The sequence below is a fragment of the Thunnus albacares genome, chromosome 13 (genome assembly GCF_914725855.1).
Source record: "Thunnus albacares chromosome 13, fThuAlb1.1, whole genome shotgun sequence".
Lineage (NCBI taxonomy): Eukaryota > Metazoa > Chordata > Actinopteri > Scombriformes > Scombridae > Thunnus > Thunnus albacares.
In genome coordinates, this window is record NC_058118.1 from 31960347 (window position 1) to 31975681 (window position 15335).

The window sequence follows — 15335 nt, forward strand, 5'->3', positions numbered from 1 at the left end:
CAAAGTTGGTGGAATGAGGCTCAAAAATACTGTTATTGACAATAATCCACCATATCCAGTAAATATCAGAGCTTTCAGCTTTTCCACTTCATAATTACCACTTGAATGTTGACCTGAATTCTATTTACAAGTCAGAATCTCATAATTAGCATCATTCCAATATGATATGAACGCAGCATAAAAGCAGCCACACTCCAGCTGCTGAGCCTCAGCCTTCACCATTAGAGGTGTTCATTTAACCAGCCAATAGGAGGCCTGTTGTTCTGACCATCATTTGTCATGTGATCTCTAAATAAGTGAAGGAATCAGGTAACACAGTTACTATGAAACTACTAGAAGAACTACAACTAAACATTGTGAAGATCCCATTCCCATTATCCCATTACAGTTCAAGCCTTTCTAATACACTAACAACAGAAAACAACAACAACTGGACTCAGTTTATCATTTGATTCATTTTACAAACAAACTGTCAATCATGTGGAAACCATGTTTACATTTACAAGCAGTTGGTACTAAATACCATCAGCTGTGTCTGATCCTGTACAGACTGAACTATCTGGTCAGCAGTGAGAAAGTTTCTCTAACAGGAGGAGACTCTTCCTCCTCCAGACCACACAGAGACGCTGAGGAACCAGGCCAGTAGAACCCAAACCTAAACCCAGCACACAGAGGCTGAGTGAATGTGGTGTTGAAGGTGTGGAGGTGGATCAGTGTGTCAGAGGAGACTCTGTAGAAGGACAGAGTGCCAGCAGGACAGTCCACATACACTGCTACTCTGTTAGAGACAGAGGAGGAGGAGGAGGAGGAGGAGGAGGAGGAGATGGATGTTAATCTGTTATTGTGACGGACATAGTAACGACCACCATCAGAGCAGTTCAGACTCCAGGACTGATCATTAAATCCAAACCTACAGTCATCACTGTGTCCTTTCCTGTTGATTCCTCTGTAACTCACTGATACCTGAACTCCTCCTCTCCACTCGACCTCCCAGTAACAGCGACCAGTCAGATCATTTCTACACAGCAGCTGATGATAGTAATCAAATCTGTCTGGATGATCAGGATATGACTGATCCTCATACACACGTGTCACCTTCCTGTTGTTGTCAGACAGTTTGAGTTCTCTGTTTACTGTGTTTGGATCCAGTGTGAGTTGACAGAAATCTGATGGAGAGAACGAGACACAATACAGCTGCAGTTATTGATCTATCATCTGTTTGATGATGACATCATCTTCATCCTCAGTAGGATGTGAATGAGCTTTGTTTTGATGAATGAAATGAAAAACACACTTACACTTCCTCAGACCTGGTGTCAACCATCGGACTCCAGCAGGCTGCAGCCTGAAAGGAGGAGGGGGGTCAGAGCAGCACGTTCTCTTTCAGCATGCAAACATGGACATGACATCACTCTAGAAAAAGCAGCTCTGATCCTCATCACACTGAGCTGCTTTGCTGTTGCTAGGCAACACAACCGTCCATCACATCACGTCGCACCACGACTATCGACAGCAGCTACATTCAGCCAATCAGAAACAGGCGTCTCAAAGTCAAATCATGTCAACAATGAGACTTTTTCTTGTCAGACTCAGCAGTTTGTATTGTGAACAGATGACAGGACTGTTTAAACTGATTCACACTAACATGAAAATGATAAACCGCCTGTTTCTGTTTGTCTTTCCTCAACAATCTTTGGACGACTGACAAGTTATTTCCTCTCACACAGGTGGAACATTCCTGCATGATGGTTACAGCTGACAATCAGCTGCAGTCTCAAGAGTTTGAGCTGATTTACTGTCCACCTGTCTGTCCTCACCTGAGAGTGTCCACCTGTCTGTCCTCACCTGAGAGTGTCCACCTGTCTGTCCTCACCTGAGAGTGTCCACCTGTCTGTCCTCACCTATGAGTGTCCACCTGTCTGTCTGTACCTGAGAGTGTCCACCTGTCTGTCCTCACCTATGAGTGTCCACCTGTCTGTCTGTACCTGAGAGTGTCCACCTGTCTGTCCTCACCTGAGAGTGTCCACCTGTCTTCACCTAAGAGTGTCCACCTGTCTGTCCTCACCTGAGAGTGTCCACCTGTCTGTCTGTACCTGAGAGTGTCCACCTGTCTGTCCTCACCTGAGAGCGTCCACCTGTCTGTCTCAGTCTTACATTATACAGCAGGGCTGGACTGGGAAAATCATCCAGGCTGGGTATAAATATAAATATAGCTCCAGTCAGACCAGTTTATCAGTGAGGGGTCTGGGGGTCCCCACTAGGAAAACTTTACTTACCGCCACCTTCTGCTCCGGGGTGTGGACCAGAGATTAAATCCTACACATTAATCCTGTCTGTCTAATAAACTCAAAGAAAACTACTGCTGCACCCACTTGGCAGGTTCATTAAAGTTTTCACACTGAGCTCCTGAAGTCCAGAGTCCTGAGTTCGTCCTTCATATATTGTCTTTATTGATCATATTTAGTACAATCTATGCTTGCATGCATAATAGTCTCCTCAGCCAGCTGGAAAAAATATGTGCATATATCTTATATATGACGTACTTGATATATTCTCAATACCAAATACACCAAGTTGGGACTTGTGTACTTGCTAGTTCAGACTTGGCAAGTTGGACTCAGTAGTACAAACTTGTGAGGACGAGAGGACGCAGTAGATCATTCTGCAGCTGGAACAGCAGCAGCTCAGCTTCAACACACCTACCTGACTGTACTGTGACAAAATAATCTCAACTCAAAGCTCCACTAACACTTTTTATCTCACAAAACAAAACTTCACTGACAGAGAGATGCAGTAAATGATGTTATTCAGACTGTAATGTAGCTATAATAAAAATCTAAACTGTTATGTAGCTTAATAAAATAAATGAAATGAATCTGTTCATTTGAATCCATGTATATGTGTGTAAATGTGGTGATATAAGACTAAATCTTTTTCTTTTTAACTGGCGGGAGGATGTTGTGGAAATGTTTTATCGTTGCTCAAGAACCACACAGAGACATAAAGAAAGCATTAAACATTGTTACTTGTTGACGCAGTTGTAGACGCTGTACAATCCATCACACCATCAGTAACAATTATACAAATGTCCAAACACAAACAAAAATACAATCATCTTGTATTTTTGGAGAGAAAGCATGTTGTTCAGCCGGCCCTTTCTCTAAAGATTGTTAACCCAAACCAGACAGCTTTATACCTCTCCAGAATGAAAGCTAAAACAGTCTGGTCCCTAATAGACACTTCCACAAACTGTTACACCTTCTTACAAACAAGTATGGTCATACAATCTAACAGAGACCTCATGGTCAATCAATAACTTCAAACATGGACATCCTTCAACTTTAGCTTGTCTAGATACCTCATGATCCACACAGTCTCTAAAACAGCAGGCTTAAGACAAAGATATCTCTAGCTAACCCCAGAGGTCAGCAAGCAGCCCTCAGATAGAAACAAGTTCAAGAGTTCAACTAGACTAGGAGCAGGATTTCTTCACCAGCATGTATACCAAAATGACAATGACATTACATCACATTCAGTTGACAACAACCACTGACCCCTTAGTTTAAAAACATTTGCAACATATAAACAAAAGATTTATAAAATGATAACCTACTATTCAGTTTTCTTTCACAAGGACCGGGGGTCTGTGTATCCTCCGCCCAAAGCTGTGTTCAACTTGTTTGATAACAGGTTAAACAAATATACAATGCATTGTGCCCCCTCATGAAAATCATGAAATCCTATTGATTTACTCTAGCGCCGCGTCTGAACATATATAATATATATATAGTTATATCAGTGGCGGCTGGTGACTCAAAATATTGGGGAGGACAGGAGAAAAACCAACATGGAATCTCACAACAAACCACATCAAACTATATCATTGTTCCCCAGCTGATGAAATCAGAGGGGTGGGGGACAGTTTTATATGCCAATAAAACAATTTGCTTTCAAAAACAAAAAGCCCTGAGTGGTGAAAAGGCTGCTTCTTTAAAGACATTTAGCATATACATATTGTTTCTAAACAAAGAAGAGCTCATTTTAGTCGTGCAGTGGTTCACAATGTGTCATTTTACCAACAAAGTTAAATTCAAATTTATAGTATTGTTCTATTGTGACAACAGATTTATGTTCTTGTCAGAAACAGACAACATATCACATGATTTACACGTGTTTCCTGTGTATTTTCTTAGTATACAGAAATATATAAAGTACCACAAAGCTTATAATGTGATACAGGAACAGATCAATGCTGAACACTAGAAAGACTGAACACTAAAAACACTCACAGATCTAAAAGTGTAGGTTCACATCAGAAAGTATTAATGCATGTATCAAATACATGACTTACACACTCTGATCTATATGCATCACATATAAAATATAGTCTACAAAGCTGACATGTTAACACTTGTTATTCTAGTTACTTTAAGCTTATTACTTAATAAACGACTCAGCTTAAAAACCAACTGAAGAAACTGTCACAACAAGCAGCCAGACCTCCTGCACACTCATTCACTAATCACACAACCTCAACAGGTGACTGAACAACCACTCGATTAAAAACTGGATCAATTCCACATGAATGAGTGAGTCCAGACAGCTCACTGTAACTTCAACAAGCAAACTACCTACAGCACATTATATGATCTCTGCTGCATTCTGGTTAAGGAGATAAATTCACACAACAGCCACACAGAGACATTTAACCATCAGAGATGAAATTAGCAACCAAAGAGACAGAGAGAGAGAAGCTGTATCTGACTCACGTTATCTGATGTCTTCTTCTTTCTATCATGGAGATGAAGTATTCATGTCATAACATCCATTTGTGGCTGTTGGTCATCTTGTTTGTTAGTTAACAGAACTTTGTGGCTGCTGGTTAACCAGTCTGATATCATTAGCAACAATGACAAACAAGCTAACTCTCCTGGTTGTTTCATTTAAATGATGTTGTTAACTTTCTATCGTTGTTGGGAGGAGTTCACTTCAGAGCAGCAGCACGTCACCGTAGTCCCGCTGAGGGTAATTTGGTTGTTGAAAGGGCCCAAATGTGATGTAATGTTTTACTGATGTGTTTAAAAAAATAGTTTGTAATTTTCAAGTTATAATTAATTTTCTAATATGCTACTCTATCAATTTATCTATATCTTACTGCTCTTCTTCTCTTATCAGTTCGTCACACTCATGTACGTTACAGTTGTAGAGAACTGAAGATGAAATCTGGAAACTATCATTGGACCAAAGTGATGTCAATATTGTATTCTGGTTGTTGATTGGTTAGGGAGGACGTCCTCCCTTGGAACGTCATTTTACGTGTCTTGGCCAATCTTAGATTAGCATGAAAAAAGTACTTTAAATTGATGTAGGAGATCCGCCCTGAGGAGGACAGCAGGAGCCCGTCCTCCTCTGACCCCCCCCCCCCCCCCCCCCCCCCCCCCCACTGCTCCCCACCACCACCTCACACACACTGCTCTTTCTCCTCCTGCCCTGCAGGTGTCACTGTTGAAGCATTTTAATCAGAATTTCAATCATGGATTTTTTCCATCAAAGAGAGAATAAATATTTTTTAAATGACAATGAAATTTGGTAATGTTTTATTTCTACCAAGTATTCTTTTTATATTTTGATCTCCCTGTTGCCTCTCAAAAATAGAAGATGAGCAACCTCCTCTGCCTCTATGGACCAGCTTCCTCTGATTATATATATATATATATATATATATATATATATATATATTAAAGTGAGCCAATTCTTTTGGCAATATAGTGTGTATATATATATATATATTCATCATCACAGAATTCACACCTTCGTATAGATAGCCCATTGGCTCACAAAAAAATAAAATAATAATAAAAATAACTGTACTAAAAGTTGGCCCTAAAAATAAATTCAATATGCGAAGGTGGAGGAGTTACTCTGGGCCACTGGGAAGTAATCTAATTTTTTTCTTAAAAAAGCTTTTTTTAATCAACAAAGAGCTGTGATAACAATCGTCACACAAAAACAGTGAAAGTAGAAAAAGTAGAAAAAGTAATCTCATTTATTTTCCTAGATGAACTGTTTCATGACATCCTGTTTAAACATTTCCAACAGTTAATGAGCTGAAACTCTCCCAGCTGATCAGTTCATCGGTACAAACAAATAACAGCTGCATTGAAATAAAAACTCTAGAGGACTGTGTAGCTACATGACAAAGCTTTAGTCAACAATGAGTCCCAAACTGTTCCTGATTGTAACCACCAATCTTCAGTAATGTATAATGTTATACTGAATATAATTTATGTCACCGCTTTAGCTGGCGTCTTCACCATAGTAACGGTCGCTGAGGATCATGGGTAGGCTAACGTAGCTGCTTCCACTATTGTCCAAAACTGACAAGAAAACTTGATTTCTCGCAATCAAAGCTGAAATAATTAAAACAGATGGTCATAACCTTTCATATTGTTGAGTTAACAAGGACACCTTCTTGTTTAGTGTTGAGAAATGTTAAAGATATTAAAATCGACAGTGAGAAAAATACCCCGGTCCCACCAGACTGGTAATATTAGAGTAAAAAAATAAAAACAAGGATAAAATCTTTTGATTAAATGTCGAGTGATGTAGCGGTTATAATTTAAAAATGAATAACAAATGAGAAACAAACAATACAGCCTCTGAGCTCCCGAGTCCCAACTGACAGAAAAAAACCTGCTGCAGGAACAAAACCTGCTTCCACCTGAAATACATTAGTTTGAAAATCCTGCTGACTGTCATGAAATAAATGGAAAAATTGTGTCAATGTACACGAATAGATAGATTAAATTACATGACTATTTCACAAATTGCTGTGAGACTGAGTTGGTCCATACCTGAGAGAGTCCACCTGTCTATCCATACCTGAGAGTGTCCAGTCTCCAGTGTGGATCCTCCAGTCCAGCAGACAGCAGCTTCTCTCCCAAGTCTCCTGGATGATTGTAGCTCAGATCTAGCTCTCTCAGATGGGAGGGGTTGGAGCTCAGAGCTGAGGTCAGAGAAGCACAGCCTTCCTCTGTGATCAGACATCCTGACAGGCTGCAGACACACAAAACAACATACATGTCACATGATCTAAGATCATTGCAGGACTGAAAGGTAGTGTGTTTATTACTTTCATCACCAATATGTTTCTGTAATCTTTAGAGTTAAACTTAATACTTCCAGTCACTACTTCTAAATTCAAATGGCCAACCACAGTAATGTTTGTATTGTGAGGCAGTTCCAGCTTTCTGTAACCTTAGTCAACATGATGTTAGCGTCTGCTAACTCTTCACTGCTAAAAATAGGTCTAAATAAAGAATAGTAAAAGAAGAAGCAGCCACAATGAGCTGATAAGATGAAGAGCTGCAGGTGACAGCTCTGACTACAGTTTGTAAAAACTTCAAACCTCCAACATGTCACAGAGGTAAATGTCTCTATCTCAGATGCTCGCAGTTGAATACAGATCAGGACTGAAGGTTGTGGAACAGCAAGAAAACATTTCTGACTCCTTCACTCATACTCACTGACTATACTTCACACAGTTTCAGGAATCATCCAGAGTTTTAAGGTTATTTGAAACAAAAGAAGAATTAAATGGTGGTTAACCACATAACAGCTGGGGAGCACTGTCATATCACCATTGTGCCTAAAAATCACTATCATCCCAGCACAGATGCTGCTCTGAAATTAAAAGAAACTATAACTGTTACCAAAACACTGATCACTGAATAACTGTCTGCATGTGTGTTACTTTGGGCCAGTTACACAGTTCTTCATTCAGTTTTTGAATCTAAATCTCCTCTCTGGTATTTCAGGTTCCAACAGTGGAGACAGAACAAAACTAATGAAAACATATAAATAGAAAGTTATTCACAGGGTCTAAACAAACAACTGGTCTGAAAATAATTTCAGTAGAGAAAATGCTCAGGTGTTTATCAACTCATATAAATCACAGATTAAATGGTGATCATTTGAGCAGGTTGATGAATCCTGACCTGAGAGTTTCCAGTGCACAGTGTGGACTCTCTAGTCCAGCAGACAGCAGCTTCACTCCTGAACTTTGCAGGTTGTTATTACTCATGTCTAGCTCTTTCAGACTGGAGGACTGGGAGCTGAGAACTGAGGACAGAGCTGCACAGCTTCTCTCTGAGAGGTTACAACCACTTAGTCTGAGAACAAATGTGGAAACATACTTAAAAACGTATTTTTCTCCCATCTTGAATGTATTTGTTTGAATATCTTTTCAATAAATCAATCAATAAATAACTATCTGTGCACTTACAGAGCTTTGTTGGAGGCTTTGACCACTGGCAGCAGCCTCAGAAGAGCCTCCTCTGAAGCAGAGTATTTCTTCAGGTCAAACACGTCCAGATCTTTTTCTGATGACAGTAAGATGAAGACCAGAGCTGACCACTGAGCAGGAGACAGTTTATCTGTGGAGAGACGTCCTGAACTCAGGGACTGTTGGATCTCCTCCACTAAAGAATGATCATTCAGTTCATTCAGACAGTGGAACAGATTGATGCTTCTCTCTGCAGACAGATCCTCACTGATCTTCTCCTTGATGTACTCGACTGTTTCCTGACTGGTCAGTGAGCTACTTCCTGTCTGTGTCAGCAGACCTCGTAGGAGAGTCTGATTGGTCTGCAGTGAAAGACCCAAGAGGAAGCGGAGGAACAAGTCCAGGTGCCCATTTGGACTCTTTAAGGCCTCGTCCACAGCACTCTGGTAGAAATGTGGCTCTGCAGATTTTTCTTCTATTGTTTCAGACTTCTGGGATGTTGTTCTGTTTTCTGCCAGCAGATTGACTCCAGAGTTGATGAATGTCAGATGGACATGAAGAGCAGCCAGAAACTCCTGAACGCTCAGATGGACAAAGCAGAACACCTTGTCCTGGTACAGCCCTCTCTCCTCTTTAAAGACCTGTGTGAACACTCCTGAGTACACTGAGGCTGCTCTGATATCGATGCCACACTCTGTCAGGTCTAATTCATAGAAGATCAGGTTGCCTTTCTGCAGCTGCTCAAAAGCCAGTTTTCCCAGAGACTCAATCATCTTTCTGCTCTCTGGACTCCAGTGTGGATCTGTCTCAGCTCCTCCATCATACTTGACCTTCTTCAGTTTGGACTGAACCACCAGGAAGTGGATGTACATCTCAGTGAGGGTCTTGGGCAGCTTTCCTCCCCCTCTGCTCTTCAACACATCCTCCAGAACTGTAGCAGTGATCCAGCAGAAGACTGGCATGTGGCACATGATGTGGAGACTTTGTGATGTCTTGATGTGGGAGATGATGGTGCTGGCCTGCTTCTTATCTCTGAATCTCTTCCTGAAGTACTCCTCCTTCTGTGGGTCAGTGAACCCTCTGACCTCTGTCACCATGTCAACACACCAAGGAGGGATCTGATTGGCTGCTGCAGGTCGTGTGGTTATCCAGAGGCGAGCAGAGGGAAGCAGTTTCCCCCTGATGAGGTTTGTCAGTAGCACATCCACTGAGGTGGACTTTGTAACATCAGTCAGGATCTTATTGTTGTGGAAGTCCAGAGGAAGTCGACACTCATCCAGACCGTCAAAGATGAACACAACCTGGAACTCTTCAAACCTGCAGATTCCTGCTTCTTTGGTTTCAGTAAAGAAGTGATGAACAAGTTCCACCAAGCTGTACTTTTTCTCTTTCAGCACATTCAGCTCTCTGAAAGTGAATGGAAATGTGAACTGTATGTCCTTGTTGGCTTTGTCTTCAGCCCAGTCCAGAGTGAACTTCTGTGTTAAGACTGTTTTCCCAATGCCAGCCACTCCCTTTGTCATCACTGTTCTGATTGGTTCATCTCTTCCAGGTGAGGCTTTAAAGATGTCTTCTTGTCTGATTGTTGTTTCTGGTCTGTCTGTTTTCCTGGATGCTGTTTCAATCTGTCTGACCTCATGTTCATCATTGACCTCTGCAGTCCCTCCCTCTGTGACGTAGAGCTCTGTGTAGATCTGATTCAGAAGGGTTGGGTTTCCTGCTTTAGCAATCCCCTCAAACACACACTGGAACTTCTTCTGCAGGTTAGACTTGAGTTTACGTTGACACCTGTCAGCACGACTCCCTGAATGAACACACAGGAAACAGGATCAATGAATGAAGTATGAAGCAAATATTTCAACATTTAATTCCCTCAAAGAATGAGTGAATAAAACATATTTTCCTCCATCTGTTGAGACATCAGTAAATGTCTCATTTATCCATCATGTTAAATCTTTGTAAAAATCCTCTTACTGCTCTGCAGACGGTCAGCCAGCTCCTCCTGCTTCATTCTCCTCAGGAAGTGCTGTGTGATCTTCAGAAATGCCTCTCTGCTGCTCCTCCTCTGCTCTTCCTCCTCACCGTCCAACATCTCCTCATCCTCCCTCTGACTCTCTAAGCATTCTGGGTAATCTGGACTCAGAACCTTCTGCATCTTCTTCAGCTCGTTCTTCACAAAGGTGAAGATGTTCTCCTCCAGCAGCTGGAACAGAATACTATATGAATGACACAATCAAACTGAAATTATGAAGCAAACATCAGATCCATGTCGGACAGACTGACGATCCACTGTTCTACAAAGTGCAGCATGGAGATGATTGTGAACAGAATAGATGTAAAAGTAGTTGTTGTACATGTACAGACCATAAATATGGAGTCCAGGTGTGTTGGATGCTGCTGGGCAGACTGACCACTGGGAACCTCTGAGCTCTCCTGGTCCACTCTGTGGAGGAATCATGAAGAATGAGCTCACATTATGTCTGTCCACACAGAGACAAACACAAGCTAAAGGTCCATCAAGTGATATTTGGATGTGAACAGAGAATCAGATGACTCCCTGTAGTGGTAAAGCTTTACTAGTCCTGCTGATCCCACTGAGAATCAACAGCTCACTCTGTTTGTAGCTTTCAGCTCAGTGTTTTGCTTCATCAGTCAGTTTGGTTTAGTCCCAACAGCCCTGAACAACCTCCATACAGCTCTCCCTCCCTCACTGTACACTGCTGAAGTGCCCTGGAGCAAGGCAGCTACAACCTCCAGCTGCTCCAGTGGAGCTGCTCAGTGTCTGCTTGTATCAGACTGGTTGAACTGGGCAGCTCCCAGCATGAAAATGACATTCAGATGTGAGCAAATGAGAAAGTCGACAGGTGTCATGTCTGAGGTTTTTGGACGTCTTGTGTTTGAGCAGGTTGAGGAGTATTTAGTCAGATACAATATGTTGTATCAGTCTGGCTTTACAGCAGCAGACTCTACTGACACCTGTCTTATTATTTTATTTAATTTGTGGTGATTCAGTTTTATGTTGTGTGTCTTGTGTTTTGTCTTTTAACATCTTGGGTCCATGTTGGAAATAAGTATTTTCACTTTAACATGTTTTTTATGTCTGTAATGTATAAATAAATCATATCATGTCACTTTTCATATGAACAAGCGAGTGCAACACCATTAATGTCTTCCAGGAGAGACTGTCTGAACATGTGATCTGTTATCTCCATATTTAAATGATTATCACGTCTCCTCCCTCTCTATGACGGCCGGCTTTTCACTTACGTGGTCGGACAACACGTTGTACAAACCAGTTCTTTTCTAGCATAACCCGACGTTTACTGTCAGTTACAGCTTACATCTGATCAGCAGATGGACGTCGTCCTTTAAAATTAATGAAACCGCCCTTCGACTGGTCGCTCTTAAAGGACACACAGCTGGGTTCAGGTCCAGGTCCAGGTCCAGCAGACTCTGGTCTGTGCTGCTTCTTTGTTCTTCAACACAACACACACAGAGCTCTGAGTGTGAATAATGATGGTGGAGTGATGTGAGTGGAGAACAGTGATGGACAGTTAGAGATCCTCATCTCACCTCTGAGCTTTGGTCTGGCTGTCATGTTCCCCACACAGAGAGCTTTTAGAGGGAGGTACTCCCTCCTCTCTGTCCTCACACTGATCCATAGCAGAGAAACACCTTCACACAAACACAACAACAAGCTCATTCATTACAACAAGCTGCACATCACACCAGCACTGCAGTTACAACGGCGTCATTATTGATTCAACCACCAGATGGCGGCAAAGTAAGACATTATTCTTCATTTCCACTGAGGTTTAATGTTTAATGATTTACTTTCAGAAGGTTCCAGTTCTCTGTTGGCTTTTCATTTACCACTATAGAGCACATTTAATGGAGATGAGCTGCTGGTGGAGTCAGCTGTGTGGCAGAAGAAATAAAAATACTCACCAGGTGAATTCAGATCCACATCCAGTCACAGAGTCTTTGTAGCTTCACCTGCAGAGGAAACACAGAGAGAGAAACTGCTGCTGATTCTCCTTCATCAGTCCTTCATCATCAGTCTGAGGACTCTGGTTTTCTATGGAGTCATTTGTACTTCTTGCTGTTTTAATTAGAGATTGTACTGAATGACACTTTATTGATTAATAACAGTTAAGCAGCATATCACACTCAGAGGCCTGACATGTATTTCAACTGATGATTTAGTGAATATACATAAAGATACTGATGCAACAATTTTCACAAATATCAGTGGAGACAAAACTTGTGAAGTTTGTCAGACACTAAACGTGTTCTCTCTCTTTTATCCCCGAGGAGATTAGAAGGAGCCACAAGATCACATGAATGTTTGTATTTCAGAGCATCAATGCATCATATTTTTATTTACATTCATCTTTATTTATGGTTCTGTTATAGTTGCTACAGCTGTGTTATATTCTATTTGATCTTGTGGGAATGTTGTCTGTCAATCAGTGTTAGATTATAAGGATCAAAGTACAGACGTTTCCATGATTTATGGTTGAATTAATGGAGCATCATCATCATCATCATCATCATGTACAGTAAAGATTAAAACAGGCAGAATAAGAGAGAACAATCTGTCTGACTCAACACTAAATGCAGTTCTGTACAGCAGAACAAAGATCTTCCTGTGATGAGGCATCACATTGTAGTTTAAACTCCGTCATTATTCCACAAACAGAGTTTACTGTGTTTTGATGACAGTGATTCACTTTGTAGTTTATATAATGTGACATTGATTTTATATTGATATAGTGTAAAGATACTGAATGAAGGTTTGGCAGCAACATAAACTTTAGTTTCTATTGCTGCAGCTCTTAGCTTGGTTAAAATACTGAATATCATCAATGAAAAGATGTTTTCAACAGTTTGTCTGTGATATAGTTTAGAAAGATTCCAGAGAATATTATTTAATGACTTTTATTAGCTGTTAATCACTAACCATACCACCTGTGAAACAAAGTCTCCCTCACTACCAGCATGATACTGGTTATTAAAACATGCACCAGTTTAAAGGTGACTGAATGGGGCGACCCTTCATACTGACACTAAACTTCTCTGACAATGAATAAAATGTTTTACACAAACAAACTCAAGACTGTTTGAAACCGTTTGAGTTCATTTGATGTCAAACTGTCAGAACATAATCACATGACTGTGTTTAAGTGCAGTTAGTGACGTGTTGAAAGCTGATAAAATGTGTATCTGTCAGGTTGGTGAGCTGTTGTTGACTTGCTAGCTAGTGACAGTGTTCCTAATATAACTGCAGCACATTTTACTGTTTGATGAACAATAAATTCACTGCAGAACATCTATTAAAACATGGTTTACTTTTACTGCTCAACATTAAACACAACTAAACAGCATATTATTAATAATCTATTTCATTCATTTGCAGCATGGAATTAGTGTTAAAATAGTGCAGACGTGGAACAATGTGTGGCACAGGGGTAACATTCATTAAGACCTGCATTATTGTCTCTGATGCTGTGAAATACACACAGTGATGGAGGAAACTCAACTGCAGTCAAATACAACAGTTGTTGAAACAAGCTGATTGAAGGTCATTTGTGAGGTTTGTGATGTCACTATTCTTCAGCCAGCACATGGTCTCAGTTGGGTGTTGTGTGTTAGCAGCGACCCACACTGACACAGTTCTATAGCAGCTAGTTTAACTGACATGCTAACATCCAGCATTTCATTCAAACTGAGCAGAGCAAACACTGACAGGCATCTTTTATTCTCCCTCTAAATGTTCTTGTTGCTGCATCATCTGTAGATTCTCTTTCCATCATAGATGCTTTCCAAGCTAGCAGCATACGAGCTGTCTGAGGCTAATGAGCTGCTAATAAAACTCTGAGTCATTTTTACTGTTGGGTTAACTGTTATGTATTTTGATCGTTATAATTTTAATCTTGTGGTATCTGTCTACTATATTAACTACTGACAAACACCTTTGTTATCACTCTTGTTTATTGTATCTCATCTTTTTCTGATTTATAATATTATTGGATTTGTTTAATATTGATTTCACATTTTTCCTCCATTAAAGCTCCAAAGGCAAACTGCTGTCTTCAACCTTTACTGGAAGTGTGTTGTGTAACTAAACACTTAGTGAGGACAGAAGAACAGTTAAAAGAAAGAGAACAGCAGCTTCTCTCACACACTTGGCTTCCTGGAAATCACAAACCACCTCTGACGTGACTGATCAGATCATAAATAGTCCAAAAGTTCCAGTTGATAAAACTTTATAACATTAAAGGTGAGTCAACAGGTTGTATGATACAGGTGTGTCTGCGTGTCCTTACATGACTGTTAAACCTGCTCATTATATCAGGTTAATGATTAACAGATATTCACATTAACTGGTGTAAACTACTAGTCTGATTCTTGATTAAATGTTAACTCAACAATACAACAAGATTTCCACTGAGAAATGATGGAAAAATGCAGGATGAATGCAGTAATATTTAGTAAAGGCTCAGCACAGGAAGGTGCAGACACTCATTTGATCTGATTGATCCTAATTAGCACGACCAGCAGTAGCAGCCAACAAAACAATTATAATATAATTATAATTAATTACAATTAATGAATAATATTAATAAAATAATTATTGTAGGGAAGGATGAATATACATGTAACTACATTAATATTTGACTCAGATTATTCACAATGTGATGGACGCACACAACAGTCCAAACCAAAGACAGTAACACACAATTTTGACCTTAATTGTCTTAAATCCTTGAAAATAAAAACCTTCTTGAACATGTTCATGAGCTGCAGAGATGGAACATACCACTCTGAGAGGGGGGGGCAGAACAGTCCAAGTGCTGCTGGCCTGTTTAACAACTGTACTGGATTGTCTTATATTGTCCAGGTGTTTGTAATAAGTTTCTCTCCTCTATATATGAAAATGAGGTCGACTAAATATCAGAAACATCTTTCAAAGTAATTAAGTCCAAAACAACAACCACAGAACCAATGAACCTCAACAAAACTTAACACTTATTGCATCACTGTTGTA

The 15335-nt window shown here is 40.3% G+C and overlaps 1 protein-coding gene across 1 annotated transcript; it reads right to left on the reverse strand.

The window, feature by feature from the left end:
• Positions 1 to 507: 507 nt before the first annotated feature.
• LOC122995882 (NLR family CARD domain-containing protein 3-like) lies at positions 508 to 13050 on the reverse strand. Its single transcript, XM_044371266.1, has 10 exons — positions 12233 to 13050; positions 11863 to 11959; positions 11626 to 11714; positions 10649 to 10727; positions 10259 to 10487; positions 8285 to 10088; positions 7998 to 8171; positions 6883 to 7056; positions 1299 to 1345; positions 508 to 1166 (listed from the first exon to the last, which is right to left on the reverse strand). Exons 2-10 carry the CDS (start codon positions 11944 to 11946, stop codon positions 556 to 558), a joined length of 3291 nt encoding a protein of 1096 aa, XP_044227201.1. The 5' UTR covers positions 11947 to 11959; positions 12233 to 13050; the 3' UTR covers positions 508 to 555.
• Positions 13051 to 15335: the final 2285 nt, after the last annotated feature.

What these genes read in the sequence shown, in the direction of transcription:
- LOC122995882 (XM_044371266.1), bottom strand. Translation starts at nt 11,946, where the DNA reads ATGGATCAGTGTGAGGACAGAGAGGAGGGAGTACCTCCCTCTAAAAGC. An exon ending in CGTCCATCTGCTGATCAGAT is followed by an intron (nt 10,728 to 11,625) that starts GTAAGCTGTAAC and finishes ATTCCTCCACAG; the next exon opens with AGTGGACCAGGAGAGCTCAG. An exon ending in TGTGCACTGGAAACTCTCAG is followed by an intron (nt 7,057 to 7,997) that starts GTCAGGATTCAT and finishes GTGTGTCTGCAG; the next exon opens with CCTGTCAGGATGTCTGATCA.